General features: G+C 50.6%; 1 protein-coding gene across 13 annotated transcripts; it reads left to right on the top strand.

Annotated features, from left to right (window-relative positions):
• Positions 1-130: 130 nt before the first annotated feature.
• LOC105683938 (proteoglycan 4) lies at positions 131-15,534 on the top strand. 13 transcript variants are annotated; one of them, XM_048655610.1, is made up of 16 exons: positions 131-253; positions 631-1,007; positions 1,112-1,332; positions 3,644-3,746; positions 5,205-5,264; positions 8,050-8,186; positions 8,608-8,917; positions 8,989-9,109; positions 9,172-9,340; positions 9,402-9,477; positions 9,545-9,774; positions 9,893-9,974; positions 10,313-10,609; positions 11,382-11,645; positions 11,734-12,014; positions 12,096-15,534. In XM_048655610.1, exons 6-16 carry the CDS (start codon positions 8,070-8,072, stop codon positions 12,516-12,518), a joined length of 2,370 nt encoding a protein of 789 aa, XP_048511567.1. In that variant the 5' UTR covers positions 131-253; positions 631-1,007; positions 1,112-1,332; positions 3,644-3,746; positions 5,205-5,264; positions 8,050-8,069; the 3' UTR covers positions 12,519-15,534. The 13 variants fall into 13 exon arrangements, with proteins under 13 accessions (XP_048511567.1, XP_048511566.1, XP_048511569.1 ...); XM_048655609.1 differs by having other exon boundaries at positions 3,641-3,746; XM_048655603.1 differs by lacking the exons at positions 131-253; positions 631-1,007; positions 1,112-1,332 and adding exons at positions 2,075-2,344; positions 2,709-2,977; positions 5,318-5,395 and having other exon boundaries at positions 3,641-3,746.
• The last annotated feature ends 93 nt before the right edge of the window (positions 15,535-15,627 follow it).

The following is a 15,627-nucleotide window of genomic DNA, read 5'->3' as shown; positions in this document are numbered from 1 at the left end:
AGACCCTTGCGGCTGCGCATCGGAGGTCCGAATTCGTTGACAGGACAGCACGGTGGCGGCCCCTAGCGGGCCGAGGTCGTACCAGGTCCTACTCTCACGACCGGAAATGACGGCAGATATCGGAAATCGAGCGGCAGAGCGGTACCGGAGGCGGGAACCAACGGTTCGGAGCTAACCCGACTCCCTTGGCGGGAACCAGCCGAGCGAACGCGTAGAAGTTTCGAGACGCCCAGAAGTCCTCGGATGACGCGAGGTTCGTATTTTCAATCCGAAAGATCAACGATCACCCGCAAACAAAACGATCTGCGAATATGTCCAAATCGTATCTCGTCACCTTATCGAAACGGATACGGCCGAAGTCGAGGCAGGCACGCGTTGCATTTTCACAAGCGAACCTGCGCCAATCCGGTATGAATCGTACAAACTTTTATCGCAATCTACCCATTGTACGCGCTGAAATACACGTATAACCGTATCTCGGAATGTTTCAGCGATTGCACGCGACAGCCATGCCGTACCGACACGTCCGCATAATGAGCGTCTAAAGATTAGCGGCAGCCATCTTGGCAGCGCACCGCCATTTTGTATTTCCGACTCGTTTCAATTTTTGAATTCTTCCGATATTCGCAGATTCTTCGGATCGTACCTCCGGCGTGAGTCGAAGCACGAAAGATGAGAGAATCGGGGAACGACTTCTCAGAAATGCACAAAAAGATAAGTTATCCCGAGGAAGCATCGGGACAACGTCGCTCTTGTGATTTTAGATGACGCGTGTGCGAGGAACGGATCTCGTGCATCCTCCTACGCCTCCACGTTTTTTCTAATCTACAAATACAGCAAGGCAGGACTGGACTCGGAGATAAGGTTCGCCGCTCCATTCCGAAGACGACGGTCCACGACAGTCCCACGAACCTCAACGTATTTTCCGCACTAGAGAAAACTTTGCCCAACTGACCTGCAAGTTCAACAGCCGAAGAGAAAGAGCAACGGAGAGGCATACCTACCTTGTAAGTGCTGCATACGTATACCTGTAATATAGGTGTGAACATACACGAGCGGTTTCCGACAAAATGCTATGATATATTCTAATACATTTACGCCGTGTCCGCAGATAGGTAGGTTTCTAACTTGGATTTCGGCTGGAAATTACAATTTGCCGAAACAGTCCGAGCAAAGAGCGTAGACCTGGTTTTACGTCACGTTCAACGAGGGGATACGGCGAAACGATCGTCCCACCTCCATCGCTGCGGGCGGGAGTAACGTACGACCAGATCCGACCACCCCGCGCACTCCGGGGTGGCGATAGCTTTCAACGGCTTCTGCGGCACATACGTACGTACGATAATTCTAGAAATATCCCGAGCATACCGCAGCCCGATTCTCATCATATTTTTCGCACATGCGCCATTTTTCGATCGTACGAGGCGTCGGTTTTCTCTTCCACCAGCTACCGTAACCGATTCCCGTCACAACCGATCCAACGAGGCGTCGGATTTGCCGAGCAACCGCTCGCGTCGTCGACCGACTCGACGAATAATCGCAATTATAAAATCGTTGGGGCGATCCTCTCGCGACGCCCCCTCCTACGAATATCCCTACGGTCTTACGTAACACAGAGCCCGAGGTAACTCACGCCCAAAGTTACGCAACGTCTCGTTTCCGTGACGATCGCTCCGTAAGACCACCCGGTAACGATGTGGAATAATATTTGAAGGACGCGAGCGCAACGATCGTCCATGGATTGAAAATCGTTTTTATGCCTACAGCCTGGACATTGCAACGGAGAAGGTGCACGTTCGCACGACGACGAAGAGCGAGAGAAACGATTCGGGAACGGATTCGCCGAGGTTCTGCGATTCCGCGATATCCGGCGCCATACGGAACGACGTTGGTCGTCGACGTTGCGGCGGCCAATCCTTATCTTTGCCCGCATGCAGCTACACGTTCGCGGCGCCGTGGAGGCGGGTAGGCCGGGGTCGAGCCTCGGGCACACGTTAGGCATAATACGGCAGGGCTGAGGCTGAATCGCGTGCCGCGTCTGTGCCGAACGCAGGACAACGCGTTGCGGTAGTATCGACCGGTCCGCGGACGCCTGCGCCGACGGTTCTTCGTCCGCGGACGCCGATGCCGGCGACGCAGTTTACCGGAAAAGGACGTCGACAAGAGTCTCTCCGGATACGTCGGACGTTGCGCTCGCGAATATTTCCCAGTCCGAGAGTAAGGGTTCCCCGTCACGGTATACGCGGTTAAGAGTGCGACACCGCGGGAGAGAATCGGAGACGGTAAAAATCATCGGACGACAGGGCGATCATCGACTTCGCCGTGTAACGCCGGTTCTCGGACGGTTAGAAATATCGAAGCTCCGACACGGTGTGATTATTATTTTACAAGCTACGAGAATTTCGTCACTCTCTCGTTCTCCTTTCCGCAATAATTGCGCCAGATCGGCAAACTAGAAAGAATCACGAGTAACGGGCGAATGGCGAGCGGTTACCCTCAAATCTGGATATAAATCGGCCATCTCAAGTTCACGTATCGATGTCGTATTACGAGCGAACGCCGATAGAACTGACCGAGTAATCGGATGGAAAAAAAGTATAGGGGCGGGGGAGAAAGAGAAAGAGAAAGAGAAAGAGAGAGAGAGAGAAATGTGTAGAATTGTCCTGTAATGTCGTTCAAGCCGACGATGAAGCACGTCATTTTTTAAGGACCTGGAGTCCAGCCAGGGATAATTCGACGCCCGATCGAAGGCGGTCGTTCCACGACCGACCGACCGACCGACCGACCGACCTACCGACCCGCGACAGACCGACGAATCGACGGACCGACGACCGACCCCTGCCTGCGTCGGCGATAGCTAGCGTCTGTCCGTCAGTCGCACCGTGTCACACCATTCTAACGCATCAAAAACTCCGACCTCATGATTGGTTCATTTTGGAACCTGTGCCGTGCGTGTCCTTCAATGCCCGTAGACAAGGTGAGAGTGTACCGGATAAGCTCATTGTCATTTATCAGCACCCCTGCACCTTTACGCCCTTTCGTTTCCTCGTCACCGTCGCTCCGATCTTTGCCAACTGAGCGACTCCGTCGAGGTACGTGCGCTAGATTCGGGTATACGTGTGCGTGTGTCTCTTATACGCGACACGCTATACCGTAGGTGGACGACGTTGTAAAATACATGCGCGCAACCGCGGGCACGGGTACTCGTTAGCCGGTCTCCTCGAGCCTCGGCCGCGTAAAACCAGGTTTCGGTTCCCGTTCGATTTACGTTGGATCATTTCGACGGTGGATAGGTACGGGCGTCCGCTCGTCCCAATTACTCGAACGAAACGTTACCGTGCCAATGAATTTAGATTAATCGAGAATCCCCCCCCCCCCCCACAGCGACTCGCAACGGTACGAGGTACCCACGGCGAAGCTGCGGGTTGAAAAGACGCGTTTCGCCTACGCGGGTCGCGACGAACGTTCACGCGCATTCCCACCCGAGACTCCGTGGAGTTCAGCCGAACCTCGTACGATCGAGTCGAAATGATGCATTTGATCGCGTACGCGACGCTCGCATATCATACGTTGCCCCCCTTCCCTCGTTTCTTCGACCGCTCAGGACGCATTGTAAACGTTGATAATTTCCATTTTTCAGCAGCTCCATTCAGAGTACCGGAGCACGTACACATGGCACGAGTACACGGGACCGCATCAGGAGCACGCGGTCGTGCGGAGGTCACCCCAGCCGGCTCCGGTATCCAGTAAGTTCCGCATTGACAACGCCCGTTACGAACGTCGGATCACTTTTCCATTGAACCCCCCGTGCGAGAAGCCCGAGATAAAACGATCAGACGGGAGAGTCGGTCGACGAAAAAGATCGGAAACGCCGTCGTAGCTACGATTCAAGTAAGCCGACCGCCATACGCTCGTCGAAATTCGCACGACGGACGTCGAGAGACGTATCGATCAGCCGACGCGAAAGAACGTCAGTTCGGTCGGATTCCTTCGTATCGCGCGAATCCGAGATATGGCGGGGGATTGTGAATTTTGGCTACGAGGTGGGTCCCCGTGACATACGGAGAAGCTTTTTTCACGTTAGATTCATTGAACATTGACCCGGAACTTGAACTCGCCGAGAAACCGCTGTCGGTCGAAACGAGCGAATCTTGGCCGAAACACCGGATCTCTCGAGTACGGCGGAGTCCAACGTCGGAGTCGATATTCAATTTATCGAACGTACGGGCGATCGCTGAATTCGATTCATTTCGTACGATGGGACGGACAGACGTTATCGTTCCACGTCCGTTTAAATACACCGCAATTGTCGTCGTCGCAATTTATGCATCATCGTCATCGACTGTACTACCTATACTATACCTATGTGTGTATCGTATATACGTGTATACATGGATATCGTCGTTTAGTGGTCTCTTTTGCTATTGTTCACCACCACCACCACCACCACCACCACCACCGTATCGCACTTCATCGCCAGTCGCATTCACGTCCGATCGCAGTCGCTTTACGTAAACCGGGACGCCCCAACGTCCTTGTCGGTGTTTACTACTATTTCGGAGCGGAGGGGGTCTGTTTTCGACTCGTCACACTCAAATTTCAAAACTCGGAACACCTCTCGACGCGAAAACCGACGATCAACCTGCGTCAAGATAAAGCCCGATAAACTCGAGATGTGGAATATCGGTCCATCTGCAGCCGGTACGATTTCTCGTCGGTCTCTCGCGAATCGTTTCGCGTACGTGCGACATATTTTCCATACACCCGGCACTCTTGCAATGCGTCTGTTTCAATTTTGTACGCCGCAGTAGATATACATGTACCGTAAATACGCACCCCCCCGCTCGCCCCACACACACACACACACACACACACGCATACTCGTACCCGTGTAATACGAACAATTGTAAATATGGTTCGCGATCGATGCCTACCGATTTTCGCACGTTCGGGACAATCGCCCGGAGATATATTTATTCGTACGATCGATAGAAGCGCCGTGGCTCGGTTTCTCCGCCGGTCGGAGGATACGGGTGTACCCCTCGCTGACCCGACGATAAAATAAAATCCCGAGCAGGGGTTGTCTCATCGGCTGCCCACGATCTTTCGCGCTTCGTTACATTTCACACGAACGACCGATGCGGGTAGGGCTAACGGTAGTTTAGACTCTAGAGAAACATGCCAGCTGCAAATTTTATTTACAGCGAAACAAGCGAACCTGAAGCTGCAATCGGCCAAGTCAACCGAAGATGATAACAGCGAAGGTAAGATACGATGTGCAATAGATTTCGGAAACACGAGTATATATATACCATAGGTACACCGCCACCGTCCACCACCTCCCACAAATCTCCAATAGCTTCGTACCGTACGACGAGTACATCGGTAGACGATCGTACGTATACATACACCTATATACTCTCGTTGTCACCATACCTAGAGTACCCGATTGTACACCACTTGTGGGAAATCATGCCCCATGGTATACCGCGTTGACCACACGATCGCCCTCAACGGAGTAAGCTTGCGTCGCACACCTCTGCAGTAGGGTGGGTTGAGAAAAATTGTTTTTTTTTGTTTTATTCTCTTAGCACGGGGACAGAATTTGTACCTTTTTAAATGTGGAAAGCGGTAGCCCACTCGGTTTTTGAACAAATAATTGATCGAGTGGGGTGCTTGCAGCAAAAACATTTTTTCCACCTAATGATTACTCGATCGATTGCACGAGTAGATGATTTTGACTTTCAGATTTGGATTCCTGAGCTGATTATACGTGAGATTACTCTGGAAGAACCAAAAAATAATTCGATTTTTGAGCAAAAAATAAATCATCATTTTAATTGGGTTTAATATGCTTTTCTCACGTATTTTGATCTCAGAAATCCGAATCTGAAAGAAAAATTGACCTATCTCTAAAATTGACCGAGTTATCGCCAATTTTCAGCTTTTTGGGGTCAAAAATAAAAAATTGATTTCATAGTCTATATTAATGTAATTTGAGCTCAGGAATCCGAAAGTGGAAGTCAAATTAATCTATCTCTAAAATTGACCGAGTTATCCCTATTTTTTCGCATTTTTTTGCATAAATTTGAGAATATCCCGAAGGGAAAAAATCGTAGCTCAATTTGGACAACGGATTCGTGTTCCTGAGGTCAAAATACGTAAGAAAAGTGTCCTTTGATCAATTTTAAAAAATAAAAATTTTTGGCCAAAATTTGAAAAAATCGTAAGGGGTACACCTTGAAAAAATCTCAAATTTTGACCAAAAATTTTTATTTTTCAAAATTGATCAAAGGACACTTTTCTTACGTATTTTGACTTCAGGAACACGAATCCGTTGTTCAAAATGAGCTACGATTTTTTCCCTTCGAGATATCTCCATTTTTATGGTAAAAAATGCGAAAAAATGGGGATAACTCGATCATTTTTGCAGATGGATCAATTTTTCTTTCGGATTCGGATTCCTGAGCTCAAATTACATTAATATAGACTATAAAATGAATTTTTTATTTTTGACCCCAAAAAGCTGAAAATTGGCGATAACTCGGTCAATTTTAGAGATAGATCAATTTTTTTTCCAGATTCGGATTCCTGAGATCAAAATACGTAAGAAAAGCATATTAAACCCAATTAAAAGAATGATTCATTTTTTGCTCAAAAATGAATTGTTTTTTTGATTTTTTAAGAGTAATCTCACGTATAATCAGCTCAGGAATCCAAATTTGAAAGTCAAAATCATCTACTCGTGCAATCGATCGAGTAATCATCAATTATTCGCTGTTGGGAGCAGAAAAATTAAGACAATTCACCAGCAAACCCGAGCTTAGCTGGAGTCAGGTAGCCAGCAACGTAACGGTTTGTTGTGGGGCGTCACCTCTGCTCAGCCCTGGAGGTGACGTACCACAACAAAGCGTCACCCTGCTGGCTACCTGACTCCAGCTATGCTCGGGTTTGCTGGTGAATTGAAAAATTCGAATATTTCGACCCATCATGTCTTAATTTTTCCGCTCCCAATAGCGAAAATTTTATTGCTGGAAGTGCCCCACTTGATTAATTATTTATTCAAAAAACGGGCTGCCTCAAAATATCGAGTAACAAATTTTTCTTTCAACCCACCCTAGTGTGCGTATGCTGTAATTCGAGTCTTCCGGTCGATAGGGTATATCACGAAAAGTCCGAACTAGTTTGCCAAAAGATTTCCCAATTAAAAAATTACCTCCGTTACACGCGACGCGATGTACCAAACACCGGCTTCGGCTTGAATATCACCTTCGCACGGTCGCACACCCATCTCCGTCTACCCGTGATAGCTGCACGTCGTCGTCTTCGCGGTGTCGTTGCTACCGCGAAGACGATCCGCAATTTATCGGATCGCCGGGAGACATTCGTGAATTGGGTCAGCCGCACAGACTACACCCGGGTAGACGACGACGACGCGACGACAACGACGACAACACGACCCGACAAGGACGACGACGACGCGACGACACGAGTACGTCTCCACACCGTTATTCGTATACGATCGAAACGCGCGAAACGTAGGACGGGAAGTGCGGCTTAATTTTGAACGCGGCAGCGTGGATTTCGTTTGGCTTTTTACCATCGTCCCAGCGATTGCTTGCATTACGCGCATCTGCGAACATCGCGTACAGTCGTAAACGCGACGCGCCCTTCAAACACATTTCACCGTCGTCGCGTACGCCTCGTACGATGTACACGATAGTATGAGTTGCTGCACGGCTTTTTGGCATTACCCATTTTCAAATCGTAGCCACCGTTGCGATTGCAACGAGAGGGAGATATCCATCGGAACGCGTCGCGTACACGCTCACCCCGCCGATCGTTGACCGAGAAGACCGGTCGATCGTCGATCGTCGATCGGCGTGCGCTCGGTATTCGATCGCGCGCTCGCTTCCAGTTGCGATGTAGATCTCCTGAATTTTTTTTTAATTTGCCGATCGTAGTAGCGAATCGACAGCTTGGCTTGTGTGTGCGCGCGACATGCGGTAGACAACTTCTCGATTGTGACTGATAATTTTGGGGCTCCAGGGCCGACGTTGGAGCCAGCCATGCCGAGGAGGAAGAAATGCCCCGAGCTCGCTTACAAGAGCCACGAGTTCATGATGGCTGCTGACGGCGGAGGACTCGACGCGATCGACTCCAACGTTATCGCCGACAAAACTCAGGTGCAATCAATTTTACAATCACGACGACCTTTGGCGTCCGTCTCGTTATCGTCGCGATCGTCGTCGCCGTCGTCGGCGCGTTCGCGGGGTATAACGCGATTACCCGCGAGTAGAGTGACGCGGACCGCGTTTAGCACGGGTGGGGTAGTCGAGGGAGCCGCGATTGCGACGGTTCGGCGGGCGATCGTTCGACGAGTCGCGACGCATCGCCCCCGTCGTCGGGATCCTCGCGACGAGTCCCGTTGGCCCGCGGATAACGCCGCGGCGATCCTCCGGGGGATCCGCGCACCCCCGTCGTAGCACCCGTGAACGCCGACAGCCTCGTCGTTCGTCATAAGCTAATAGCCGGATCGCACCGATTCGCAGGAGTTGCATAATTTAAAGGAATATAACAGCACGTATATTTATAATTTATTCTTAGGCAGCTACTGCAGCGCCAGTGCTGCCGACTAGCCAGCTGAGTAAGGCGATCTCGCGAATCAGCACTGAGTATCGTTTACAGTTTGCCTGGCCCAGGCGATCTCAGTTGACCAACGGCGACGCCTCGGGCGCCGGGGGGCAACCCGCCGCGGGCGGAGGAGGGCACACCGCTAGCGGCCTCGTCAACCAGGGAACGACCGCGCCACCCAGGAAGTCGCTCAGCATGGGCGCCCTCAAGCAGGGGGTCGTTCCTTCCGCTCCGGCTCCGGTTCACAAGAAGAGGACCGCCGACGTCGATCGGAAGCGCGACGGTGAGTACCGGCGAGAGGTTCCCGCGCCCTCCCCCCCGAGGCGAACGACGCTAACGTTCACCTATTTCCAGACGTTCAACCCTCCGAGCTGGAACCTCTGGTGGGCAGCAACGGGACGGACGCGGCGGACGGGACCGTCGTCGAGGGCGACGAGCAGGACGACGAACCGCTACAGCCGAAAGTGACGTTCAGGTATCTCGCGAAACTTGCGATTGCCCCGTTGTTTGCGTCATCGGACCATGTTCTACCGACAGGTCGGTCACCAAGGAGGAGAAGGAGCAGGAGAACACCCGGAAGATAGGGCCCGTGCCGCAACCGAACTCGATGCCACCGGCGGGCAGACCTTCCAGCGTCCAGGTGAGGCCGTCCTCCGTGCAGCAACAACGACCGGCGAACCCGCTCCTCCAGGACGACGCGAAGACGGTGAGTAGCGTCGACGAACCTGGCGCTTAGCCGATTGTCATTCGAGCGCTGATCCTTGCAGGATAACGAGAGAGCGATCGCTCGCGCAAGAAAGGATTTCTTGATCCGTCACCACCTCGATCGCACCACGGGCGTCGGTGAGTTTTCGCCCCGCTTTCGCACCGCCCTTGTCGCCCCGCCCTTATCGCCCCTCGTCTCTTCCAGGGGACGGCGCACTGCTCCCTTCTCCGACCAGGGAGAAGCTCGAGCCAGTGATACCGCGACGCCGAGACGAGTCCAACAACGCGCGGGACGAGATCCAGCCGAGGACGAAGTCCAGCCCGAAGAACAGTCCGAGGGCGGGACGTTCCCAGAGCCTCGGTCCCAGCGTTGCCGAACGAAAGTCGCCCAAACGACAACCGGTCAGAGCCCCCTCCGTCGCCAAGGAGTTCAAGGTGAGCGGAACCGCTTTCCCCCGTACCGTTCCCCGAGGGGCGACGGTTCGACGACGGTACGTACGCACGTACACGTCGATGAGTCATTCGTTCACCTTTGGTTTTGTCGGTCGATCAGGAGAGGAGCAAAGACGTCAGGGACAAGGAGAAGGAGCCGATCGGCGACAGAGCGACCGAGCCGGCGAGGCATCCGCGACCGAGTAAGTAGCAGCCCTCGTACCGAACTTTGCCTCGACGATACCCGACGCACGACCCGCGCCGCTCTACGCGCGTTCGCATCACCGCACACGCACCGTCGTACCCGGACACCTCTTCGACCTCCGCGCGTCGCGCGAGTGGGGTTTTTTTTCACACGTTTCGTCGACGATTCGCGCGCACGGTCCTCGTTCGCTTTCGGACGATTCGCGGGCGTTGAAATTCGGTCGGGGGTGTCGCCGTGTCTCTGCGCCGTCCGCACGGAATACCCGTGAGGACCGGGCGCAGCCCGTGCAACAATGGCGGATCGACTGGCTCATCGCATTTGTACGATATGTTCTAGCCTCCCTTGCAACCAATGCTCCCGCCAATCGCCCCCTTCATCACGCCAAACCTGCAACCGCCATAAAACCTCCGGTAAATAATTCAGTTCATTCATCCGTCACGCATCCACCCACCTCTGCGGCCGCCGTGTCGAAACTGCAGGAAATACGTGCGACTGCCTCCGCAGCCGCGAAGCGTTCGCTGACAATGAACCAAGCTCAGGTCAAACTGGCTGGTCCTGCGACGCGTCACGCCAGACCAAAAACATCATCAAACGATATTCGATACGCGTCCCGAGCCGCTACCATCCGAGCTAGTAAGTAGCATGAGACCGGACTTGCCGATCCGCTGGTCCGACCTAAATCTCTTTGTTATTATTCGTTCACCTTCTCGTTTCTCTGTACCTGTTCGGTTGATTATGTTCGTTGTGCCTTTTTTCGTTTTTTTTTCGTTGTTTTTTTTACTTTTCATTTTTCCCCCAATTAATTATGGCTTTTTGTCTTGAAAGTATTTATACATACACAAATCTCTGTCGTCGTTGTCTGTCTGTCTGTCTTCTCACACCTCTCTGTACTCGCACACGTTCACGTCGTACACGGACACGGCGTAATCGACCCTCGACACGACGAACATCTCTGTTCACCACCCTCCGCTCCTCCTTCTATTCTCTCTCTCTCTCTGCTCCCCTGTTTTCCCCCTCGGTCGATCGTTTCTCGCGTATGATTCTTACACCTGTTCCCTTCGTCTGCCCCGCGTCCTTCCGCGTCCTCCCGCGTCCCTCCCAGTTCCTACTCCGCACAACCGATCCAACTGCAATTGTACCATTGTCTACGATTGTACCTGAATCGCGACCGATCTGCCGAAAATACTTGTGCATATTGTTTGTTCGTTGGATCGTTTCTCCGAGCGGATACTCGGACTCGACTGCGACCCGCCGACGAACACCGTCGACGTTGTCGACGACGAGTCTCGCACCCGTCCTCGACGTCGACCGGAATCGTAGAGCCGCGTATTCATCGTCGCCGCTCGCGACGCTCCCCGCGACAGCGATTGTAAAAGTGTCTTGTAAAATTGTTCGCCCCTTGCAGCCGGGTCGGACGCGCAGACGAACGGCGAGGCTCCGGTCGCAGCGGAATCCGGCGAGGATCCTCCGATTCCTTCGTCACGAACGGTGCCGGCGAACGCCGGGGCGAGCCCTTGGCTCGACGACGAGCCCGTGGTTAAAAGCCCTCCGGAGCCTACGAGGGTGAAATCTCCCGAGCAGATGATCATGAGGTCCCCCGAACCCGTCAACTGGACGGTGCCGTTGGACACGGGCAAGACGTTCACCGTCACGCAAAACGTACGCGAAGGTAAGCATTCCCACGCCGTTGGTACGACGAACGAGACGACGAACGGGGGTAAGTTTTGAATCGATCTCTGACGCGTCCGCCGTTTCAGGTGAGCCTTCGACGCGACCCCACAGCGAAGCGAGGACATGGGGGGCGTCGTCGCTACCGCCCATTCCTCAGTCGGCCTCGCCCGACTTGCCCCATCAGCACAAGTCTCAGCACTCCCAGTACTCGGGGTACAAATCCCCGGAGAGCGAGAGCGTCTCCTTGGGGAGCTTCAGCGGCCTCAACGGTCACAAGGATCAGGACTCCGGACGGGAGAGCCCCCTGCCGCAGCTTCGCCCCGACTCGGCGACGACGCCCGCGGCATCCCTGCGGAATCACAAGGCGGTAAGTGGTTCGACCGACGACGCGGCGGTGCGACCGACGTGGTTCGAATCCCCCCCGAAGTCGCACGAATGAATATTCCAGCTGCCGGACAGCGATAATCCGGAGAGAGTCGCCGCCGGAAGAACGGAGGACGTCGTCTCGGCGAGGCCGGTGGCGGGGACGAATCTGAGATGCCTGGACGATCCCGTTTTCGCTCTAGAGAGGAAAAAGGAATCGGCCACCCCTCCGGGCTCCGGGGGATACCGGGTCCTCGAGGCGGAAGTGCCGCGCGGGAGCGAGGGGCCTCAGCGGTCCCAGACGGCGGTAGAAGCGCCGAGCGGATACCGCGTTCTCGGTCCGACGGAATCCGGTGTCGAAGATCCCTGCGAAGTCCTGGACGAGACGTACCTTCGGTTCCAGAAATTCTGGTCGGTGGGGAGGAAATTCGACGACGGGTGCGACCGCCCGGGAACCGTACGCAAACCCGCCGCACCTCCGGTATCACCTACGCAGCAACGCGAATAGACGGTTGCCGCGGTTGCGAAATTTATCGAGGTATTCGAGGAGTCGGTGCGGCGGGTGCGCACCGATTACGCCGACTCGCGGTTCACGCATACCTATACTTATACGTGCATACCTATTATATGTATACTTATATATCTATTCATTCGTTACATCCGTTCACCGAACATGAATCCGTGCAGATATTCGTTGCGACGATCGCGGTATCGGTCGGGTCGTCGCCTAAATTAATTCATTCGATTCTTCGTTGGGTAGCGACGAACAACGCGGTTATCGTCCGTCGTTCCGCGTCATTTGATTTTCTTTCATTCTCTTCGATCGATCGAATACCGATGAAATGGACGAACCGCAACCCGTTCGAAAGCGACGACGTACGGGGTGGAGGTAATCGTGATAACCGGACGACGCGGGTAAACGCTGATCCGTCTACGACGGAGGGAGGACGATCGAATTATAAGAATGCTTATCAATACTCACCGCAGGGGCGTACCGCCAAGCTCTAGACGAAAGTGCCATCGCTCTGCTTACGAAAAGTTTTATAAAATAATATCGAATTTAGATGAATAGATCGCAGAATATTTTTCTTCAAACAACGTTTGTCACCCTGTGGAAAAGACAAAGAAAAGATAGAGAATGATCCGTAGCGACGAGGGTAAAGAGTACCGGAAAGGATAAGGTGGGAAAAAAAAAGGGTATCCTCTAGGAAAACATCGGGGAACGGATAATATTATTAAAAAATTATCGATTAAGTACTATACGATCGATCCGATACCGTATATAAAGTAGTAGAGCTGAATGAAAAAATTTATATACGTCTAGCCTTTTTCATACAAAAGTATTTCGAATTACATCGTTACAGAGTGATAGTGCCATAGAAGAATAAATAATACAAGATATTTAAATAAATAAATAAAAATAAACAAAAAAATAAAATAACACAAATAACACAAAGCAAAGACAATTTTTTCAATCTTCTGAGGAGAAATCTGTCGAATTTCTCATTTCGCCGTCTCTGTTGAATAGTGAGGAATAAGAAAGTCAAACGAAGTAAAGTATAACGAAACAACGTTCGTTTGATCCGTTGCAAAGCCCTCGGATTGAAATCGAAGAACATCCGATTGATGATCGCAACCGTGGCGATAACGATATCGAGTGAGATTTCCCCGCGCGGTCATGCGTTCTCCGAGGATACGTGAAAATAACGTCGATTGTGTTACGTACGTACACATTAGCGCGACGGTAACGCAACAATGATGATAATGATAATAGATAATAACACGATGATCACAAGTACATGGTACTCGGAATACTAGGATTACCGAATCTATACCTATAAATGACGACGACGACGACGACGACGACGACGACGATCATCGATGACGCAACGGTAATAATATTATACAAATAGTAAGATTAATAACAATAACGTTAGCAAATAATAATGGGTAACGAGTAAACCGAGTTAAAAATACTGGCATGCCTTAGGAATACCGAGGATGAGGATTTGCGATTGCGGATAGGCGTCGGCGGTACGGGACATGATATAAAGGTGTACCGTGCAACCGTGAGGAGAGATTAATGAAGGAACCGTAGATAGGATATATAATAAATAAGTGAAAACGAGCTACTGACTAATTCTACATGCATTTGTGTATATCGTAACTGTTAGAAATTAATCGTAAGCCAGTAACACCGCAACTCCATCCAGGTTTTGCGCGTCCAAAACCCAACCAATCCAATCGTAAAGAAAATTTTACCGACTGATCGATATACCGTATGCGTACGTTTGTAGATAGGTAGAAGGTGCCGATGGCGATGAGGGGGATGAATGAAATTGAGCCAGACATCGAGTCGAGTCCAACGTCATCCATCGCAACGATAACCGTGCGATGACTGTCTTTATAATTTGCAACCAACCAGATGATGATATTTAATTTTCTAAATTTTCTAGAAAAAGCGTGCTTTAGCGATCTTTCGAAATCGAAAAGCGAAAGACCGCCGGAAGTTGGACGGATGAAGATTCGCTATGAGAAGACTATTTCTCGTCGGATCGCGCTCTGTCCCAGATTGTTAGCTATTTCACTGTACGTGTATCACTGTTCACCTGGAATGTACGACTACGGTCGATATAGATATCGCGTGGAAAGTTGAAGCGGGGTGCCGTTTAAATCCGTGAGCTGGATCATTGTTACCGAGTTGCATGGGATAGGTACAGCGTGGACACGGAGAAAGCAGAGAAATATACGATTGATTGAATGAATAAAGAAACGTATGCAAATACCGCATCACCAATAATATGATAATAAAAATAATTGAACGATAACTTTTGTATTATCGTCATATATTTAATATACGAAACTCCTTTTTCATGTTATCAACGCCATCATCGTCACCTTACATATTATCATTATCATCGCGGTGCGATGCGACATATTGTCTAATATTACCTATATTATATATTATCATTGCGAATGCAGCTCCCCATTAATTTATACGTCGTATATTTATCATATTTACGTTGATGTATACATACCCGTATACGGCGGACAGATTTGGAGATGCGATTTTGAGGGGGCGGGAGACTTGGAATTCGGAATCGAGAAATTAACTACCACCGTGAAATGTAGGACGGCAGATTGACGATTTATTTTGCACCGCAACGTATAATTTCAATCAGCTGTTACGCTACGAAGTTTGTACATAAACTTATCATACGATGTGGTCTGTCGCAAACGTAATATTCATACTTTGTTTACACAGCATTAATATTATTTTGTTGATTTATAGCGTGTGATAAATAATATAAATACGATTGGCCTGATGAGATATTTGTTATGTATGATTAGCATTATTGTTATCGTTATTATCATTAACATTATTACTATTATACATATATATAATATTATGGAGATTATTATGCCTAAAATACCTATACAATATGAATATAAATTACATACTATATTGATAGAAAGTGAAATATTCGTAATAAATACGCGCCAACGCTTCCTGTGACACTTGACAGAGTAAGTTGTACCATAATACCCGAGATTTGAATTTAAATACACCTAGCGATATCGCGCCTCTATATATATCGATTCCACGCGACACTCGA

This window comes from Athalia rosae, chromosome 5 (genome assembly GCF_917208135.1).
Source record: "Athalia rosae chromosome 5, iyAthRosa1.1, whole genome shotgun sequence".
NCBI classification, from domain to species: domain Eukaryota; kingdom Metazoa; phylum Arthropoda; class Insecta; order Hymenoptera; family Athaliidae; genus Athalia; species Athalia rosae.
Note: the sequence above shows the minus strand (reverse complement) of the source record. Positions and strands in the feature narration are given on the sequence as shown.

Excerpts from the sequence above, each read along its gene's own strand:
- LOC105683938 (XM_048655603.1), top strand. The coding sequence starts at position 2,921 with ATGATTGGTTCATTTTGGAACCTGTGCCGTGCGTGTCCTTCAATGCCC. Across the intron at positions 5,265-5,317 it reads CGAAGATGATAACAGCGAAG|GTACACCGCCACCGTCCACC; the intron begins GTAAGATACGAT and ends TATATACCATAG. Across the intron at positions 5,396-8,049 it reads GAGTACATCGGTAGACGATC|GGCCGACGTTGGAGCCAGCC; the intron begins GTACGTATACAT and ends TTGGGGCTCCAG.